General features: G+C 50.0%; 1 protein-coding gene across 1 annotated transcript in view; it reads right to left on the minus strand.

Moving 5' to 3' along the window:
* LOC144752386 (uncharacterized) overlaps positions 1-12688 on the minus strand; it is a 42269-nt gene extending 29581 nt beyond the window's left edge. The window contains exons 1-10 of the mRNA XM_078640320.1: positions 12496-12688; positions 11711-11850; positions 10883-11200; positions 10106-10209; positions 8915-9033; positions 8377-8562; positions 3080-3351; positions 2222-2419; positions 1817-1984; positions 38-541 (exon numbers count right to left, since the gene is read on the minus strand). Of these exons, the coding sequence (XP_078496446.1) occupies positions 38-541; positions 1817-1984; positions 2222-2419; positions 3080-3351; positions 8377-8562; positions 8915-9033; positions 10106-10209; positions 10883-11200; positions 11711-11850; positions 12496-12688 (2202 nt within the window). The remainder of the gene's footprint in view (positions 1-37; positions 542-1816; positions 1985-2221; positions 2420-3079; positions 3352-8376; positions 8563-8914; positions 9034-10105; positions 10210-10882; positions 11201-11710; positions 11851-12495) is intronic.
* Positions 12689-14437: the final 1749 nt, after the last annotated feature.

The following is a 14437-nucleotide window of genomic DNA, read 5'->3' on the forward strand; positions in this document are numbered from 1 at the left end:
TTGTTGTTGTTGCTGTTGTGGTTGCAGTGGTGGGTACTGTTGTTAGTGCTGTAGTGGCAGCTGTTGTGGCGACTGTTGTTGCGTCTGTAGTGGCAGCTGTAGTGACGGCAGTTGTTGCTGATGTTGTAGCTGCCGTTGTTGCTACTGCAGTGGCAGCTGTAGTTTCACTTGTTGTTGGGGCTTTTGTTGTATCTGTTGTTGTGGCTGTTGTGGCTGCAGTTGTGGCTATTGTTGTTATTGCTGTTGTGGCTGCAGTGGTAGCTACTGTTGTTGTTTCTGTAGTGGCAGCTGTTGTGGCAACTGTTGTTGCTGCTATACTGGCAGCTGTTGTGGCAACTGTTGTTGGGGCTGTTGTTGTATCTGTTGTTGCTGATGTTGTGGCTGCAGTTGTGGCTATTGTTGTTATTGCTGTTGTGGCTGCAGTGGTTGCTACTTTTGTTGGTGCTGTAGTAGCAGCTGTAGTGACAGCTGTTGTGGCGGCTGTTGTGGCAACTGTTGTTGGGGCTGTTGTTGCTGATGTTGGGGCTGCAGTTGTGGCTATTGTTGTTATTGCTGTTGTGGCTGCAGTGGTTGCTACTGTTGTTGGTGCTGTAGTAGCAGCTGTATTGGCAGCTGTTGTGGCGGCTGTTGTGGCAACTGTTGTTGGGGCTGTTGTTGTATCTGTTGTTGCTGATGTTGGGGCTGCAGTTGTGGCTATTGTTGTTATTGCTGTTGTGGCTGCAGTGTTTGCTACTGTTGTTGGTGCTGTAGTAGCAGCTGTAGTGGCAGCTGTTGTGGCGGCTGTTGTGGCAACTGTTGTTGTTGCTGTTGTTCTATCTGTTGTTGCTGGTGTTGTGGCTGCAGTTGTGGCTATTGTTGTTCTTGCTGTTGTGGCTGTTGTGGTGGGTACTGTTGTTAGTGCTGTAGTCGCAGCTGTTGTGGCGACTGTTATTGCGGCTGTAGTGGCAGCTGTAGTGGCGGCTGTTGTTGCTGCAGTTGTACCAGCCGTTGTAGCTTCTGTAGTGGCAACTGTAGTGGCGGCAGTTGCTGCAGTTGTAGCTATTGTGGTTATTGCTGTTGTGCCTGCAGTGGTAGCTACTGTTGTTGGAACTGTGGTGGCAGCTGTTGTGGCATTTGTTGTTGCTGCTGTAGTGGCAGCTGTTGTGGCGGCTGTTGTGGCAACAGTTGTTGGGGCTCTTGTTGTATCTGTGGTTGCTAGTGTTGGGCCTGCAGTTGTGGCTATTGTTGTTATTGCTGTTGAGGCTGCAGTGGTGGGAACTGTTGTTGGTGCTGTAGTGGCAGCTGTTGTTGCTGTTGTAGCAGCTGTTGTTGCTGCTGTTGTAGCAACTGTTGTTGCTGCTGTTGTAGCCACTGTTGTTGCTGCTGTTGTGGCTGCAGTTGTGGCAACTGTTGTTGCTGCTGTAGTGACAGCTGTTGCTGTGACTGTTGTTTCGGCTGTATTGGCAGGTTTTGTGGCAGCTATTGTGGCTGTTGTTGTATCTGTTGTTGATGGTGTTGTGGCTGCAGTTGTGGCTATTGTTGTTGTTGCTGTTGTGGTTGCAGTGGTGGGTACTGTTGTTAGTGCTGTAGTGGCAGCTGTTGTGGCGACTGTTGTTGCGTCTGTAGTGGCAGCTGTAGTGACGGCAGTTTTTGCTGATGTTGTAGCTGCCGTTGTTGCTACTGCAAAGGCAGCTGTAGTTTCACCTGTTGTTGGGGCTTTTGTTGTATCTGTTGTTGTATCTGTTGTGGCTGCAGTTGTGGCTATTGTTGTTATTGCTGTTGTGGCTGCAGTGGTAGCTACTGTTGTTGTTTCTGTAGTGGCAGCTGTTGTGGCAACTGTTGTTGCTGCTATACTGGCAGCTGTTGTGGCGGCTGTTGTGGCAACTGTTGTTGGGGCTGTTGTTGTATCTGTTGTTGCTGATGTTGTGGCTGCAGTTGTGGCTATTGTTGTTATTGCTGTTGTGGCTGCAGTGGTTGCTACTGTTTTTGGTGCTGTAGAAGCAGCTGTAGTGACAGCTGTTGTGGCAACTGTTGTTGGGGCTGTTGTTGCTGATGTTGGGGCTGCAGTTGTGGCTATTGTTGTTATTGCTGTTGTGGCTGCAGTGGTTGCTACTGTTGTTGGTGCTGTAGTAGCAGCTGTAGTGGCAGCTGTTGTGGCGGCTGTTGTGGCAACTGTTGTTGGGGCTGTTGTTGTATCCGTTGTTGCTGCTGTTGTGGCTGCAGTTGTGGCAACTGTTGTTGCTGCTGTAGTGGCAGCTGTTGCGGTGACTGTTGTTTTGGCTGTAGTGGCAGCTGTCGTGGCGGCTATTGTGGCTGTTGTTGTATCTGTTGTTGATGGTGTTGTGGCTGCAGTTGTGGCTATTGTTTTTGTTGCAGTTGTGGTTGCAGTGGTGGGTACTGTTGTTAGTGCTGTAGTGGCAGCTGTAGTGGCGGCAGTTGTCGCTGTTGTAGCAGCCATTTTTGCTGATGTTGTAGTAGCCGTTGTTGCTACTGCAGTGGCAGCTGTAGTTTCACCTGTTGTTGGGGCTTTTGTTGTATCTGTTGTTGCGGCTGTTGTGGCTGCAGTTGTGGCTATTGTTGTTATTGCTGTTGTGGCTGCAGTGGTAGCTACTGTTGTTGTTTCTGTAGTGGCAGCTGTTGTTGCAACTGTTGTTGCTGCTATACTGGCAGCTGTTGTGGCGGCTGTTGTGGCAACTATTGTTGGGGCTGTTGTTGTATCTGCTGTTGCTGATGTTGTGGCTACAGTTGTGTCTATTGTTGTTATTGCTGTTGTGGCTGCAGTGGTTGCTACTGTTGGTTCTGTAGAAGCAGCTGTAGTGGCAACTGTTGCTGTGGCTGTTGTTGTATCTGTTGTTGCTGGTGTTGTGGCTGCAGTTGTGGCTATTGTTGTTGTTGCTGTTGTGACTGAAGTGGTGGGTACTGTTATTAGTGCGGTAGTGGCAGCTGCTGTGGCGACTGTTGTTGCGGCTGTAGTATCAGCTGTTGTGGCGGCTGTTGTGGCAACTGTTGTTGGGGCTGTTGTTGTATCTGTTGTTGCTGATGTTGTGGCTGCAGTTGTGAATATTGTTGTTATTGCTGTTGTGGCTGCAGTGGTTGCTACTGTTGTTGGTGCTGTAGTAGCAGCTGTTGTGGCAGCTGTTGTGGCAACTGTTGTTGGGGCTGTTGTTGCTGATGTTGGGGCTGCAGTTGTGGTTATTGTTGTTATTGCTGTTGTGGCTGCAGTGGTTGCTACTGTTGTTGGTGCTGTAGTAGCAGCTGTAGTGGCAGCTGTTGTGGCGGCTGTTGTGGCAACTGTTGTTGTTGCTGTTGTTGTATCTGTTGTTGCAGGTGTTGTGGCTGCAGTTGTGGCTATTGTTGTTGTTGCTGTTGTGGCTGTTGTGGTGGGTACTGTTGTTAGTGCTGTAGTCGCAGCTGTTGTGGCGACTTTTATTGCGGCTGTAGTGGCAGCTGTAGTGGCGGCTGTTGTTGCTGCAGTTGTACCAGCCGTTGTAGCTTCTGTAGTGGCAACTGTAGTGGCGGCAGTTGCTGCAGTTGTAGCTATTGTGGTTATTGCTGTTGTGCCTGCAGTGGTAGCTACTGTTGTTATTACTGTAGTGGCAGCTGTTGTGGCATTTGTTGTTGCTGCTGTAGTGGCAGCTGTTGTGGCGGCTGTTGTGGCAACAGTTGTTGGGGCTGTTGTTGTATCTGTGGTTGCTAGTGTTGGGGCTGCAGTTGTGGCTATTGTTGTTATTGCTGTTGAGGCTGCAGTGGTGGGAACTGTTGTTGGTCCTGTAGTGGCAGCTGTTGTTGCTGTTGTAGCAGCTGTTGTTGCTGCTGTTGTAGCAACTGTTGTTGCTGCTGTTGTAGCCACTGTTGTTGCTGCTGTTGTGGCTGCAGTTGTGGCAACTGTTGTTGCTGCTGTAGTGACAGCTGTTGCGGTGACTGTTGTTTCGGCTGTATTGGCAGATGTTGTGGCGGATATTGTGACTGTTGTTGTATCTGTTGTTGATGGTGTTGTGGCTGCAGTTGTGGCTATTGTTGTTGCTGTTGTGGTTGCAGTGGTGGGTACTGTTGTTAGTGCTGTAGTGGCAGCTGTTGTGGCGACTGTTGTTGCGTCTGTAGTGGCAGCTGTAATGATGGCAGTTGTTGCAGATGTTGTAGCTGCCGTTGTTGCTACTGCAGTGGCAGCTGTAGTTTCACCTGTTGTTGGGGCTTTTGTTGTATCTGTTGTTGTGGCTGTTGTGGCTGCAGTTGTGGCTATTGTTGTTATTGCTGTTGTGGCTGCAGTGGTAGCTACTGTTGTTGTTTCTGTAGTGGCAGCTGTTGTGGCAACTGTTGTTGCTGCTATACTGGCAGCTGTTGTGGCGGCTGTTGTGGCAACTGTTGTTGGAGCTGTTGTTGTATCTGTTGTTGCTGATGTTGTGGCTGCAGTTGTGGCTATTGTTGTTATTGCTGTTGTGGCTGCAGTGGTTGCTACTGTTGTTGGTGCTGTAGTCGCAGCTGTAGTGACAGCTGTTGTGGCGGCTGTTGTGGCAACTGTTGTTGGGGCTGTTGTTGCTGATGTTGGGGCTGCAGTTGTGGCTGTTGTGGCTATTGTTGTTACTGCTGTTGTGGCTGCAGTGGTTGCTACTGTTGTTGGTGCTGTAGTAGCAGCTGTAGTGGCAGCTGTTGTGGCGGCTGTTGTTGGGGCTGTTGTTGTATCTGTTGTTGCTGATGTTGGGGCTGCAGTTGTGGCTATTGTTGTTATTGCTGTTGTGGCTGCAGTGGTTGCTACTGTTGTTGGTGCTGTAGTAGCAGCCGTAGTGGCAGCTGTTGTGGCAGGTGTTATGGCAACTGTTGTTGTTGCTGTTGTTGTATCTGTTGTTGCTGGTGTTGTGGCTGCAGTTGTGGCTATTGTTGTTCTTGCTGTTGTGGCTGTTGTGGTGGGTACTGTTGTTAGTGCTGTAGTCGCAGCTGTTGTGGCGACTGTTATTGCGGCTGTAGTGGCAGCTGTAGTGGCGGCTGTTGTTGCTGCAGTTGTTCCAGCCGTTGTAGCTTCTGTAGTGGCAACTGTAATGGCGGCAGTTGCTGCAGTTGTAGCTATTGTGGTTATTGCTGTTGTGCCTGCAGTGGTAGCTACTGTTGTTGGAACTGTAGTGGCAGCTGTTGTGGCATTTGTTGTTGCTGCTGTAGTGGCAGCTGTTGTGGCGGCTGTTGTGGCAACAGTTGTTGGGGCTGTTGTTGTATCTGTGGTTGCTAGCGTTGGGGCTGCAGTTGTGGCTATTGTTGTTATTGCTGTTGAGGCTGCAGTGGTGGGAACTGTTGTGTGTGCTGTAGTGGCAGCTGTTGTTGCTGTTGTAGCAGCTGTTGTTGCTGCTGTTGTAGCAACTGTTGTTGCTGCTGTTGTAGCCACTGTTGTTGCTGCTGTTGTGGCTGCAGTTGTGGCAACTGTTGTTGCTGCTGTAGTGACAGCTGTTGCGGTGACTGTTGTTTCGGCTGTATTGGCAGGTGTTGTGGCGGCTATTGTGGCTGTTGTTGTATCTGTTGTTGATGGTGTTGTGGCTGCAGTTGTGGCTATTGTTGTTGTTGCTGTTGTGGTTGCAGTGGTGGGTACTGTTGTTAGTGCTGTAGTGGCTGCTGTCGTGGCGACTGTTGTTGCGTCTGTAGTGGCAGCTGTAGTGATGGCAGTTGTTGCTGATGTTGTAGCTGCTGTTGTTGCTACTGCAGTGGCAGCTGTAGTTTCACCTGTTTTTGGGGCTTTTGTTGTATCTGTTGTTGTGGCTGTTGTGGCTGCAGTTGTGGCTATTGTTGTTATTGCTGTTGTGGCTGCAGTGGTAGCTACTGTTGTTGTTTCTGTAGTGGCAGCTGTTGTGGCAACTGTTGTTGCTGCTATACTGGCAGCTGTTGTGGCGGCTGTTGTGGCAACTGTTGTTGGGGCTGTTGTTGTATCTGTTGTTGCTGATTTTGTGGCTGCAGTTGTGGCTATTGTTGTTATTGCTGTTGTGGCTGCAGTGGTTGCTACTGTTGTTGGTGCTGTAGTAGCAGCTGTAGTGACAGCTGTTGTGGCGGCTGTTGTGGCAACTGTTGTTGGGGCTGTTGTTGCTGATGTTGGGGCTGCAGTTGTGGCTATTGTTGTTATTGCTGTTGTGGCTGCAGTGGTTGCTACTGTTGTTGGCGCTGTAGTAGCAGCTGTAGTGGCAGCTGTTGTGGCGGCTGTTGTGGCAACTGTTGTTGGGGCTGTTGTTGTATCTGTTGTTGCTGCTGTTGTGGCTGCAGTTGTGGCAACTGTTGTTGCTGCTGTAGTGGCAGCTGTTGCGGTGACTGTTGTTTCGGCTGTAGTGGCAGCTGTCGTGGCGGCTATTGTGGCTGTTGTTGTATCTGTTGTTGATGGTGTTGTGGCTGCAGTTGTGGCTATTGTTGTTGTTGCAGTTGTGGTTGCTGTGGTGGGTACTGTTGTTAGTGCTGTAGTGGCAGCTGTTGTGGCGACTGTTGTGTCTGTAGTGGCAGCTGTAGTGGCGGCAGTTGTCGCTGTTGTAGCAGCCATTGTTGCTGATGTTGTAGTAGCCGTTGTTGCTACTGCAGTGGCAGCTGTAGTTTCACCTGTTGTTGGGGCTTTTGTTGTATCTGTTGTTGCGGCTGTTGTGGCTGCAGTTGTGGCTATTGTTGTTATTGCTGTTGTGGCTGCAGTGGTAGCTACTGTTGTTGTTTCTGTACTGGCAGCTGTTGTTGCAACTGTTGTTGCTGCTATACTGGCAGCTGTTGTGGCGGCTGTTGTGGCAACTATTGTTGGGGCTGTTGTTGTATCTGCTGTTGCTGATGTTGTGGCTGCAGTTGTGGCTATTGTTGTTATTGCTGTTGTGGCTGCAGTGGTTGCTACTGTTGTTGGTGCTGTAGAATCAGCTGTAGTGGCAGCTGTTGTGGCGGCTGTTGTGGCAACTGTTGCTGTGGCTGTTGTTGTATCTGTTGTTGCTGGTGTTGTGGCTGCAGTTGTGGCTATTGTTGTTGTTGCTGTTGTGACTGAAGTGGTGGGTACTGTTATTAGTGCGGTATTGGCAGCTGTTGTGGCGACTGTTGTTGCGGCTGTAGTGTCAGCTGTTGTGGCAACTGTTGTTGGGGCTGTTGTTGTATCTGTTGTTGCTGATGTTGTGGCTGCAGTTGTGGCTATTGTTATTGCTGTTGTGGCTGCAGTGGTTGCTACTGTTGTTGGTGCTGTAGTAGCAGCTGTAGTGACAGCTGTTGTGGCGGCTGTTGTGGCAACTGTTGTTGTGGCTGTTGTTGCTGATGTTGGGGCTGCAGTTGTGGCTATTGTTGTTATTGCTGTTGTGGCTGCAGTGGTTGCTACTGTTGTTGGTGCTGTAGTAGCAGCTGTAGTGGCAGCTGTTGTGGCGGCTGTTGTGGCAACTGTTGTTGCTGTTGTTGTATCTGTTGTTGCAGGTGTTGTGGCTGCAGTTGTGGCTATTGTTGTTGTTGCTGTTGTGGCTGTTGTGGTGGGTACTGTTGTTAGTGCTGTAGTCGCAGCTGTTGTGGCGACTGTTATTGCGGCTGTAGTGGCAGCTGTAGTGGCGGCTGTTGTTGCTGCAGTTGTACCAGCCGTTGTAGCTTCTGTAGTGGCAACTGTAGTGGCGGCAGTTGCTGCAGTTGTAGCTATTGTGGTTATTGCTGTTGTGCCTGCAGTGGTAGCTACTGTTGTTGGTACTGTAGTGGCAGCTGTTGTGGCATTTGTTGTTGCTGCTGTAGTGGCAGCTGTTGTGGCGGCTGTTGTGGCAACAGTTGTTGGGGCTATTGTTGTATCTGTGGTTGCTAGTGTTGGGGCTGCAGTTGTGCCTTTTGTTGTTATTGCTGTTGAGGCTGCAGTGGTGGGAACTGTTGTTGGTGCTGTAGTGGCAGCTGTTGTTGCTGTTGTAGCAGCTGTTGTTGCTGCTGTTGTAGCAACTGTTGTTGCTGCTGTTGTAGCCACTGTTGTTGCTGCTGTTGTGGCTGCAGTTGTGGCAACTGTTGTTGCTGCTGTAGTGACAGCTGTTGCGGTGACTGTTGTTTCGGCTGTATTGGCAGATGTTGTGGCGGCTATTGTGGCTGTTGTTGTATCTGTTGTTGATGGTGTTGTGGCTGCAGTTGTGGCTATTGTTGTTGTTGCTGTTGTGGTTGCAGTGGTGGGTACTGTTGTTAGTGCTGTAGTGGCAGCTGTTGTGGTGACTGTTGTTGCGTCTGTAGTGGCAGCTGTAGTGACGGCAGTTGTTGCTGATGTTGTAGCTGCCGTTGTTGCTACTGCAGTGGCAGCTGTAGTTTCACCTGTTGTTTGGGCTTTTGTTGTATCTGTTATTGTGGCTGTTGTGGCTGCAGTTGTGGGTATTGTTGTTATTGCTGTTGTGGCTGCAGTGGTAGCTACTGTTGTTGTTTCTGTAGTGGCAGCTGTTGTGGCAACTGTTGTTGCTGCTATACTGGCAGCTGTTGTGGCGGCTGTTGTGGCAACTGTTGTTGTATCTGTTGTTGCTGATGTTGTGGCTGCAGTTGTGGCTATTGTTGTTATTGCTGTTGTGGCTGCAGTGGTTGCTACTGTTGTTGGTGCTGTAGTAGCAGCTGTAGTGACAGCTGTTGTGGCGGCTGTTGTGGCAACTGTTGTTGGGGCTGCAGTTGTGGCTATTGTTGTTATTGCTGTTGTGGCTGCAGTGGTTGCTACTGTTGTTGGTGCTGTAGTAGCAGCTGTAGTGGCAGCTGTTGTGGCGGCTGTTGTGGCAACTGTTGTTGGGGCTGTTGTTGTATCTGTTGTTGCTGATGTTGGGGCTGCAGTTGTGGCTATTGTTGTTATTGCTGTTGTGGCTGCACTGGTTGCTACTGTTGTTGGTGCTGTAGTAGCAGCTGTAGTGGCAGCTGTTGTGGCAACTGTTGTTGTTGCTGTTGTTGTATCTGTTGCTGCTGGTGTTGTGGCTGCAGTTGTGGCTATTGTTGTTCTTGCTGTTGTGGCTGTTGTGGTGGGTACTGTTGTTAGTGCTGTAGTCGCAGCTGTTGTGGCAACTGTTATTGCGGCTGTAGTGGTAGCTGTAGTGGTGGCTGTTGTTGCTGCAGTTGTACCAGCCGTTGTAGCTTCTGTAGTGGCAACTGTAGTGGCGGCAGTTGCTGCAGTTGTAGCTATTGTGGTTATTGCTGTTGTGCCTGCAGTGGTAGCTACTGTTGTTGGAACTGTAGTGGCAGCTGTTGTGGCATTTGTTGTTGCTGCTGTAGTGGCAGCTGTTGTGGCGGCTGTTGTGGCAACAATTGTTGGGGCTGTTGTTGTATCTGTGGTTGCTAGTGTTGGGGCTGCAGTTGTGGCTATTGTTGTTATTGCTGTTGAGGCTGCAGTGGTGGGAACTGTTGTTGGTGCTGTAGTGGCAGCTGTTGTTGCTGTGGTAGCAGCTGTTGTTGCTGCTGTTGTAGCAACTGTTGTTGCTGCTGTTGTAGCCACTGTTGATGCTGCTGTTGTGGCTGCAGTTGTGGCAACTGTTGTTGCTACTGTAGTGACAGCTGTTGCGGTGACTGTTGTTTCGGCTGTATTGGCAGGTGTTGTGGCGGCTATTGTGGCTGTTGTTGTATCTGTTGTTGATGGTGTTGTGGCTGCAGTTGTGGCTATTGTTGTTGTTGCTGTTGTGGTTGCAGTGGTGGGTACTGTTAGTGCTGTAGTGGCAGCTGTTGTGGCGACTGTTGTTGTGTCTGTAGTGGCAGCTGTAGTGACGGCAGTTGTTGCTGATGTTGTAGCTGCCGTTGTTGCTACTGCAGTGGCAGCTGTAGTTTCACCTGTTGTTGGGGCTTTTGTTGTATCTGTAGTTGTGGCTGTTGTGGCTGCAGTTGTGGGTATTGTTGTTATTGCTGTTGTGGCTGCAGTGGTAGCTACTGTTGTTGTTTCTGTAGTGGCAGCTGTTGTGGCAACTGTTGTTGCTGCTATACTGGCAGCTGTTGTGGCGGCTGTTGTGGCAACTGTTGTTGGGGCTGTTGTTGTATCTGTTGTTGCTGATGTTGTGGCTGCAGTTGTGGCTATTGTTGTTATTGCTGTTGTGGCTGCAGTGGTTGCTACTGTTGTTGGTGCTGTAGTAGCAGCTGTAGTGACAGCTGTTGTGGCGGCTGTTGTGGCAACTGTTGTTGGGGCTGCAGTTGTGGCTATTGTTGTTATTGCTGTTGTGGCTGCAGTGGTTGCTACTGTTGTTGGTGCTGTAGTAGCAGCTGTAGTGGCAGCTGTTGTGGCGGCTGTTGTGGCAACTGTTGTTGGGGCTGTTGTTGTATCTGTTGTTGCTGATGTTGGGGCTGCAGTTGTGGTTATTGTTGTTATTGCTGTTGTGGCTGCACTGGTTGCTACTGTTGTTGGTGCTGTAGTAGCAGCTGTAGTGGCAGCTGTTGTGGCGGCTGTTGTGGCAACTGTTGTTGTTGCTGTTGTTGTATCTGTTGCTGCTGGTGTTGTGGCTGCAGTTGTGGCTATTGTTGTTCTTGCTGTTGTGGCTGTTGTGGTGGGTACTGTTGTTAGTGCTGTAGTCGCAGCTGTTGTGGCAACTGTTATTGCGGCTGTAGTGGTAGCTGTAGTGGTGGCTGTTGTTGCTGCAGTTGTACTAGCCGTTGTAGCTTCTGTAGTGGCAACTGTAGTGGCGGCAGTTGCTGCAGTTGTAGCTATTGTGGTTATTGCTGTTGTGCCTGCAGTGGTAGCTACTGTTGTTGGAACTGTAGTGGCAGCTGTTGTGGCATTTGTTGTTGCTGCTGTAGTGGCAGCTGTTGTGGCGGCTGTTGTGGCAACAATTGTTGGGGCTGTTGTTGTATCTGTGGTTGCTAGTGTTGGGGCTGCAGTTGTGGCTATTGTTGTTATTGCTGTTGAGGCTGCAGTGGTGGGAACTGTTGTTGGTGCTGTAGTGGCAGCTGTTGTTGCTGTGGTAGCAGCTGTTGTTGCTGCTGTTGTAGCAACTGTTGTTGCTGCTGTTGTAGCCACTGTTGTTGCTGCTGTTGTGGCTGCAGTTGTGGCAACTGTTGTTGCTGCTGTAGTGACAGCTGTTGCGGTGACTGTTGTTTCGGCTGTATTGGCAGGTGTTGTGGCGGCTATTGTGGCTGTTGTTGTATCTGTTGTTGATGGTGTTGTGGCTGCAGTTGTGGCTATTGTTGTTGTTGCTGTTGTGGTTGCAGTGGTGGGTACTGTTAGTGCTGTAGTGGCAGCTGTTGTGGCGACTGTTGTTGTGTCTGTAGTGGCAGCTGTAGTGACGGCAGTTGTTGCTGATGTTGTAGCTGCCGTTGTTGCTACTGCAGTGGCAGCTGTAGTTTCACCTGTTGTTGGGGCTTTTGTTGTATCTGTTGTTGTGGCTGTTGTGGCTGCAGTTGTGGCTATTGTTGTTATTGCTGTTGTGGCTGCAGTGGTAGCTACTGTTGTTGTTTCTGTAGTGGCAGCTGTTGTGGCAACTGTTGTTGGGGCTGTTGTTGCTGATGTTGTGGCTGCAGTTGTGGCTATTGTTGTTATTGCTGTTGTGGCTGCAGTGGTTGCTACTGTTGTTGGTGCTGTAGTAGCAGCTGTAGTGGCAGCTGTTGTGGCGGCTGTTGTGGCAACTGTTGTTGGGGCTGTTGTTGTATCTGTTGTTGCTGCTGTTGTGGCTTCAGTTGTGGCAACTGTTGTTGCTGCTGTAGTGGCAGCTGTTGCGGTGACTGTTGTTTCGGCTGTAGTGGCAGCTGTTGTGGCGGTTATTGTGGCTGTTTTTGTATCTGTTGTTGATGGTGTTGTGGTTGCAGTTGTGGCTATTGTTGTTGTTGCAGTTGTGGTTGCAGTGGTGGGTACTGTTGTTAGTGCTGTAGTGGCAGCTGTTGTGGCGACTGTTGTTGTGTCTGTAGTGGCGGCAGTTGTCGCTGTTGTAGCAGCCATTGTTGCTGATGTTGTAGTAGCCGTTGTTGCTACTGCAGTGGCAGCTGTAGTTTCACCTGTTGTTGGGGCTTTTGGGTTATCTGTTGTTGCGGCTGTTGTGGCTGCAGTTGTGGCTATTGTTGTTATTGCTGTTGTGGCTGCAGTGGTAGCTACTGTTGTTGTTTCTGTAGTGGCAGCTGTTGTGGCAACTGTTGTTGCTGCTATACTGGCAGCTGTTGTGGCGGCTGTTGTGGCAACTATTGTTGGGGCTGTTGTTGTATCTGCTGTTGCTGATGTTGTGGCTGCAGTTGTGGCTATTGTTGTTATTGCTGTTGTGCCTGCAGTCGTAGCTACTGTTGTTGGTGCTGTAGTGGCAGCTGTGGTGGCAGCTGTTGTGGCGGCTGTTGTGGCAACTGTTGCTGTGGCTGTTGTTGTATCTGTTGTTGCTTGTGTTGTGGCTGCAGTTGTGGCTATTGTTTTTGTTGCTGTTGTGACTGAAGTGGTGGGTACTGTTATTAGTGCGGTAGTGGCAGCTGTTGTCTCGACTGTTGTTGCGGCTGTAGTGTCAGCTGTAGGGGCGGCTGTTGTTGCTGCAGTTGTACCAGCCGTTGTAGCTCCTGTAGTGGCAACTGTAGTGGCGGCAGTTGTTGCTGTTGTAGCAGCCGTTGTTGCTGCTGTTGTAGCAGCTTTTGTTGCTGCTGTAGTGGCAGCTGTAGTGTCACTTGTTGTTGGGGCTGTTGTATCTGCTGTTGCTGGTGTTGTGGCTGAAGTTGTGGCTGTTGTTGTTGTTGCTGTTGTGGCTGCAGTGATGGGTACTGTTGTTAGTGCTGTAGTGGCAGCTGTTGTGGCGACTGTTGTTGCGGCTGTAGTGGCAGTTGTTGGGGTGGCTGTTGTTGCAGCAGTTGTACCAGCCATTGTAGCTTCTGTAGTGGCAACTGTAGTGGCAGCAGTTGTTGCTTTTGTAGCAGATGTTGTTGCTGCTGTTGTAGCAGCTGTTGTTCCTGCTGTAGTGGCAGCTGTAGTGTCACTTGTTGTTGGGGTTGTTGTATCTGCTGTTGCTGGTGTTGTGGCTGCAGTTGTAGCTATTGTTGTTATTGCTGTTGTGCCTGCAGTCGTAGCTACTGTTGTTGGTGCTGTAGTGGCAGCTGTAGAAGCAGCTGTTGTTGCTGTTGTAGCAGCTGTTGTTGCTGCTGTTGTAGCCGCTGTTGTTGCTGCTTTTGTGGCTGCAGTTGTGGCAACTGTTGGTGCTTCTGTAGTGGCAGCTATTGTGCCGGCTGTTGTGGCAACTGTTGCTGTTGCTGTTGTTCTATCTGTTGTTGCTGGTGTTGTGGCTGCGGTTGAGGCTATTGTTGTTGTTGCTGTTGTGGCTGCAGTGGTGGGTACTGTTGTTAGTGCTGTAGGGGCAGCTGTTGTGGCGACAGTTGTTGTGGCTGTAGTGGCGGCTGTTGTTGCTACTGTTGTACCAGTCATTGTAGTTGCTGTAGTGGCAGCTGTTGTTGCTGTTGTAGCAGCCGTTGTTGCTGCTGTTGTAGCTGCCGTTGTTGCTGCTGTAGTGGCAGCCGTATTGTCACCTGTTGTTGGGGCTGTTGTTGTATCTGTTGTTACTGCTGTTGTTGCGCCAGTGGTGGCTGCAGTTGTGGCTGCTGTACTGGCATCTGTAGTGGCGGCTGTTGTTGCTGCGGTTGTTACTGCTGTTGTGGCAGCTGGGGTTGCTGTTGCTAATGCACAAAAATAAGACACATTTTGGAGGTTATTTCCATCAAGTATCAAAGTTAATCCACTTTTTAAAGGAAAAGCCACCAGCATGCATAAACACAGCCCCCGTGGCAGCAGGCTGGATGTGAGCTGAAATGGGCAAAGCACCAAGAAGAACAATTGGACAAGATGATGGGAGATCGACAGCATTCAAGTGATGTTGTAAGAGACAGATAGCGGCATGGTCTGAGGGGACTGCAGCCAGCCAGAGAGAGCATAGGCACCAGGTAGGGGCTGCTCAGCAGCAGTAAGTAAAGATGAAAGAGGGAGCACAGCCTGCCTGCTAAAGCAGTGACATCTGAAGGAAACACTAAGATCTGTAAATCTGAAGGGAGCATAGATGTTTAAATGGAGTGCAGCCCGCTAAAGGAAGCACAACCAGCTGAATGTCCCTGAGGTAACAACAGGGACAGAGATGTTGATATGGAACAGAGCCCGCTGCAAGGCACACAGGCAGCGGGAGGAGGAGGAGCATATCACAACTGGGAGCATAGACAGTGTGATGGAGCAGACACACATTTAGGCTCATGAATAGCAAGTTTGATCAAAGCTACATTTTGTACAGCCAGGAAAAATGTGCACAACCACAGCCATCTGACTAGAACACAGCAGAATAGAGCATGAGAGGGTGGACAGTAGAAGGGAGCACAGCTAAGGAGAGAGAGCACAACCACAGAAATCAGACTGGAACACAGCAGAATAGAGCATGAGAGGGTGAACAGCAGAAGGCAGCACAGCCAAGGAGAGAGAAAAAAACACAGGTGTCTGACTCGATCACAGCAAAATAAAGCATGAGAGGGTGGACAGCAGAAGGGAGCACAGCCAAGGAGAGAGAGCAAAACCACAGCCTTCTGACTGGGGCACAGCAGAATAGAGAACAAGCAGCCAGAGGGTGTGGGCAGCAGAATG

This window comes from Lissotriton helveticus, chromosome 5_1, assembly GCF_964261635.1.
Source record: "Lissotriton helveticus chromosome 5_1, aLisHel1.1, whole genome shotgun sequence".
NCBI lineage: Eukaryota > Metazoa > Chordata > Amphibia > Caudata > Salamandridae > Lissotriton > Lissotriton helveticus.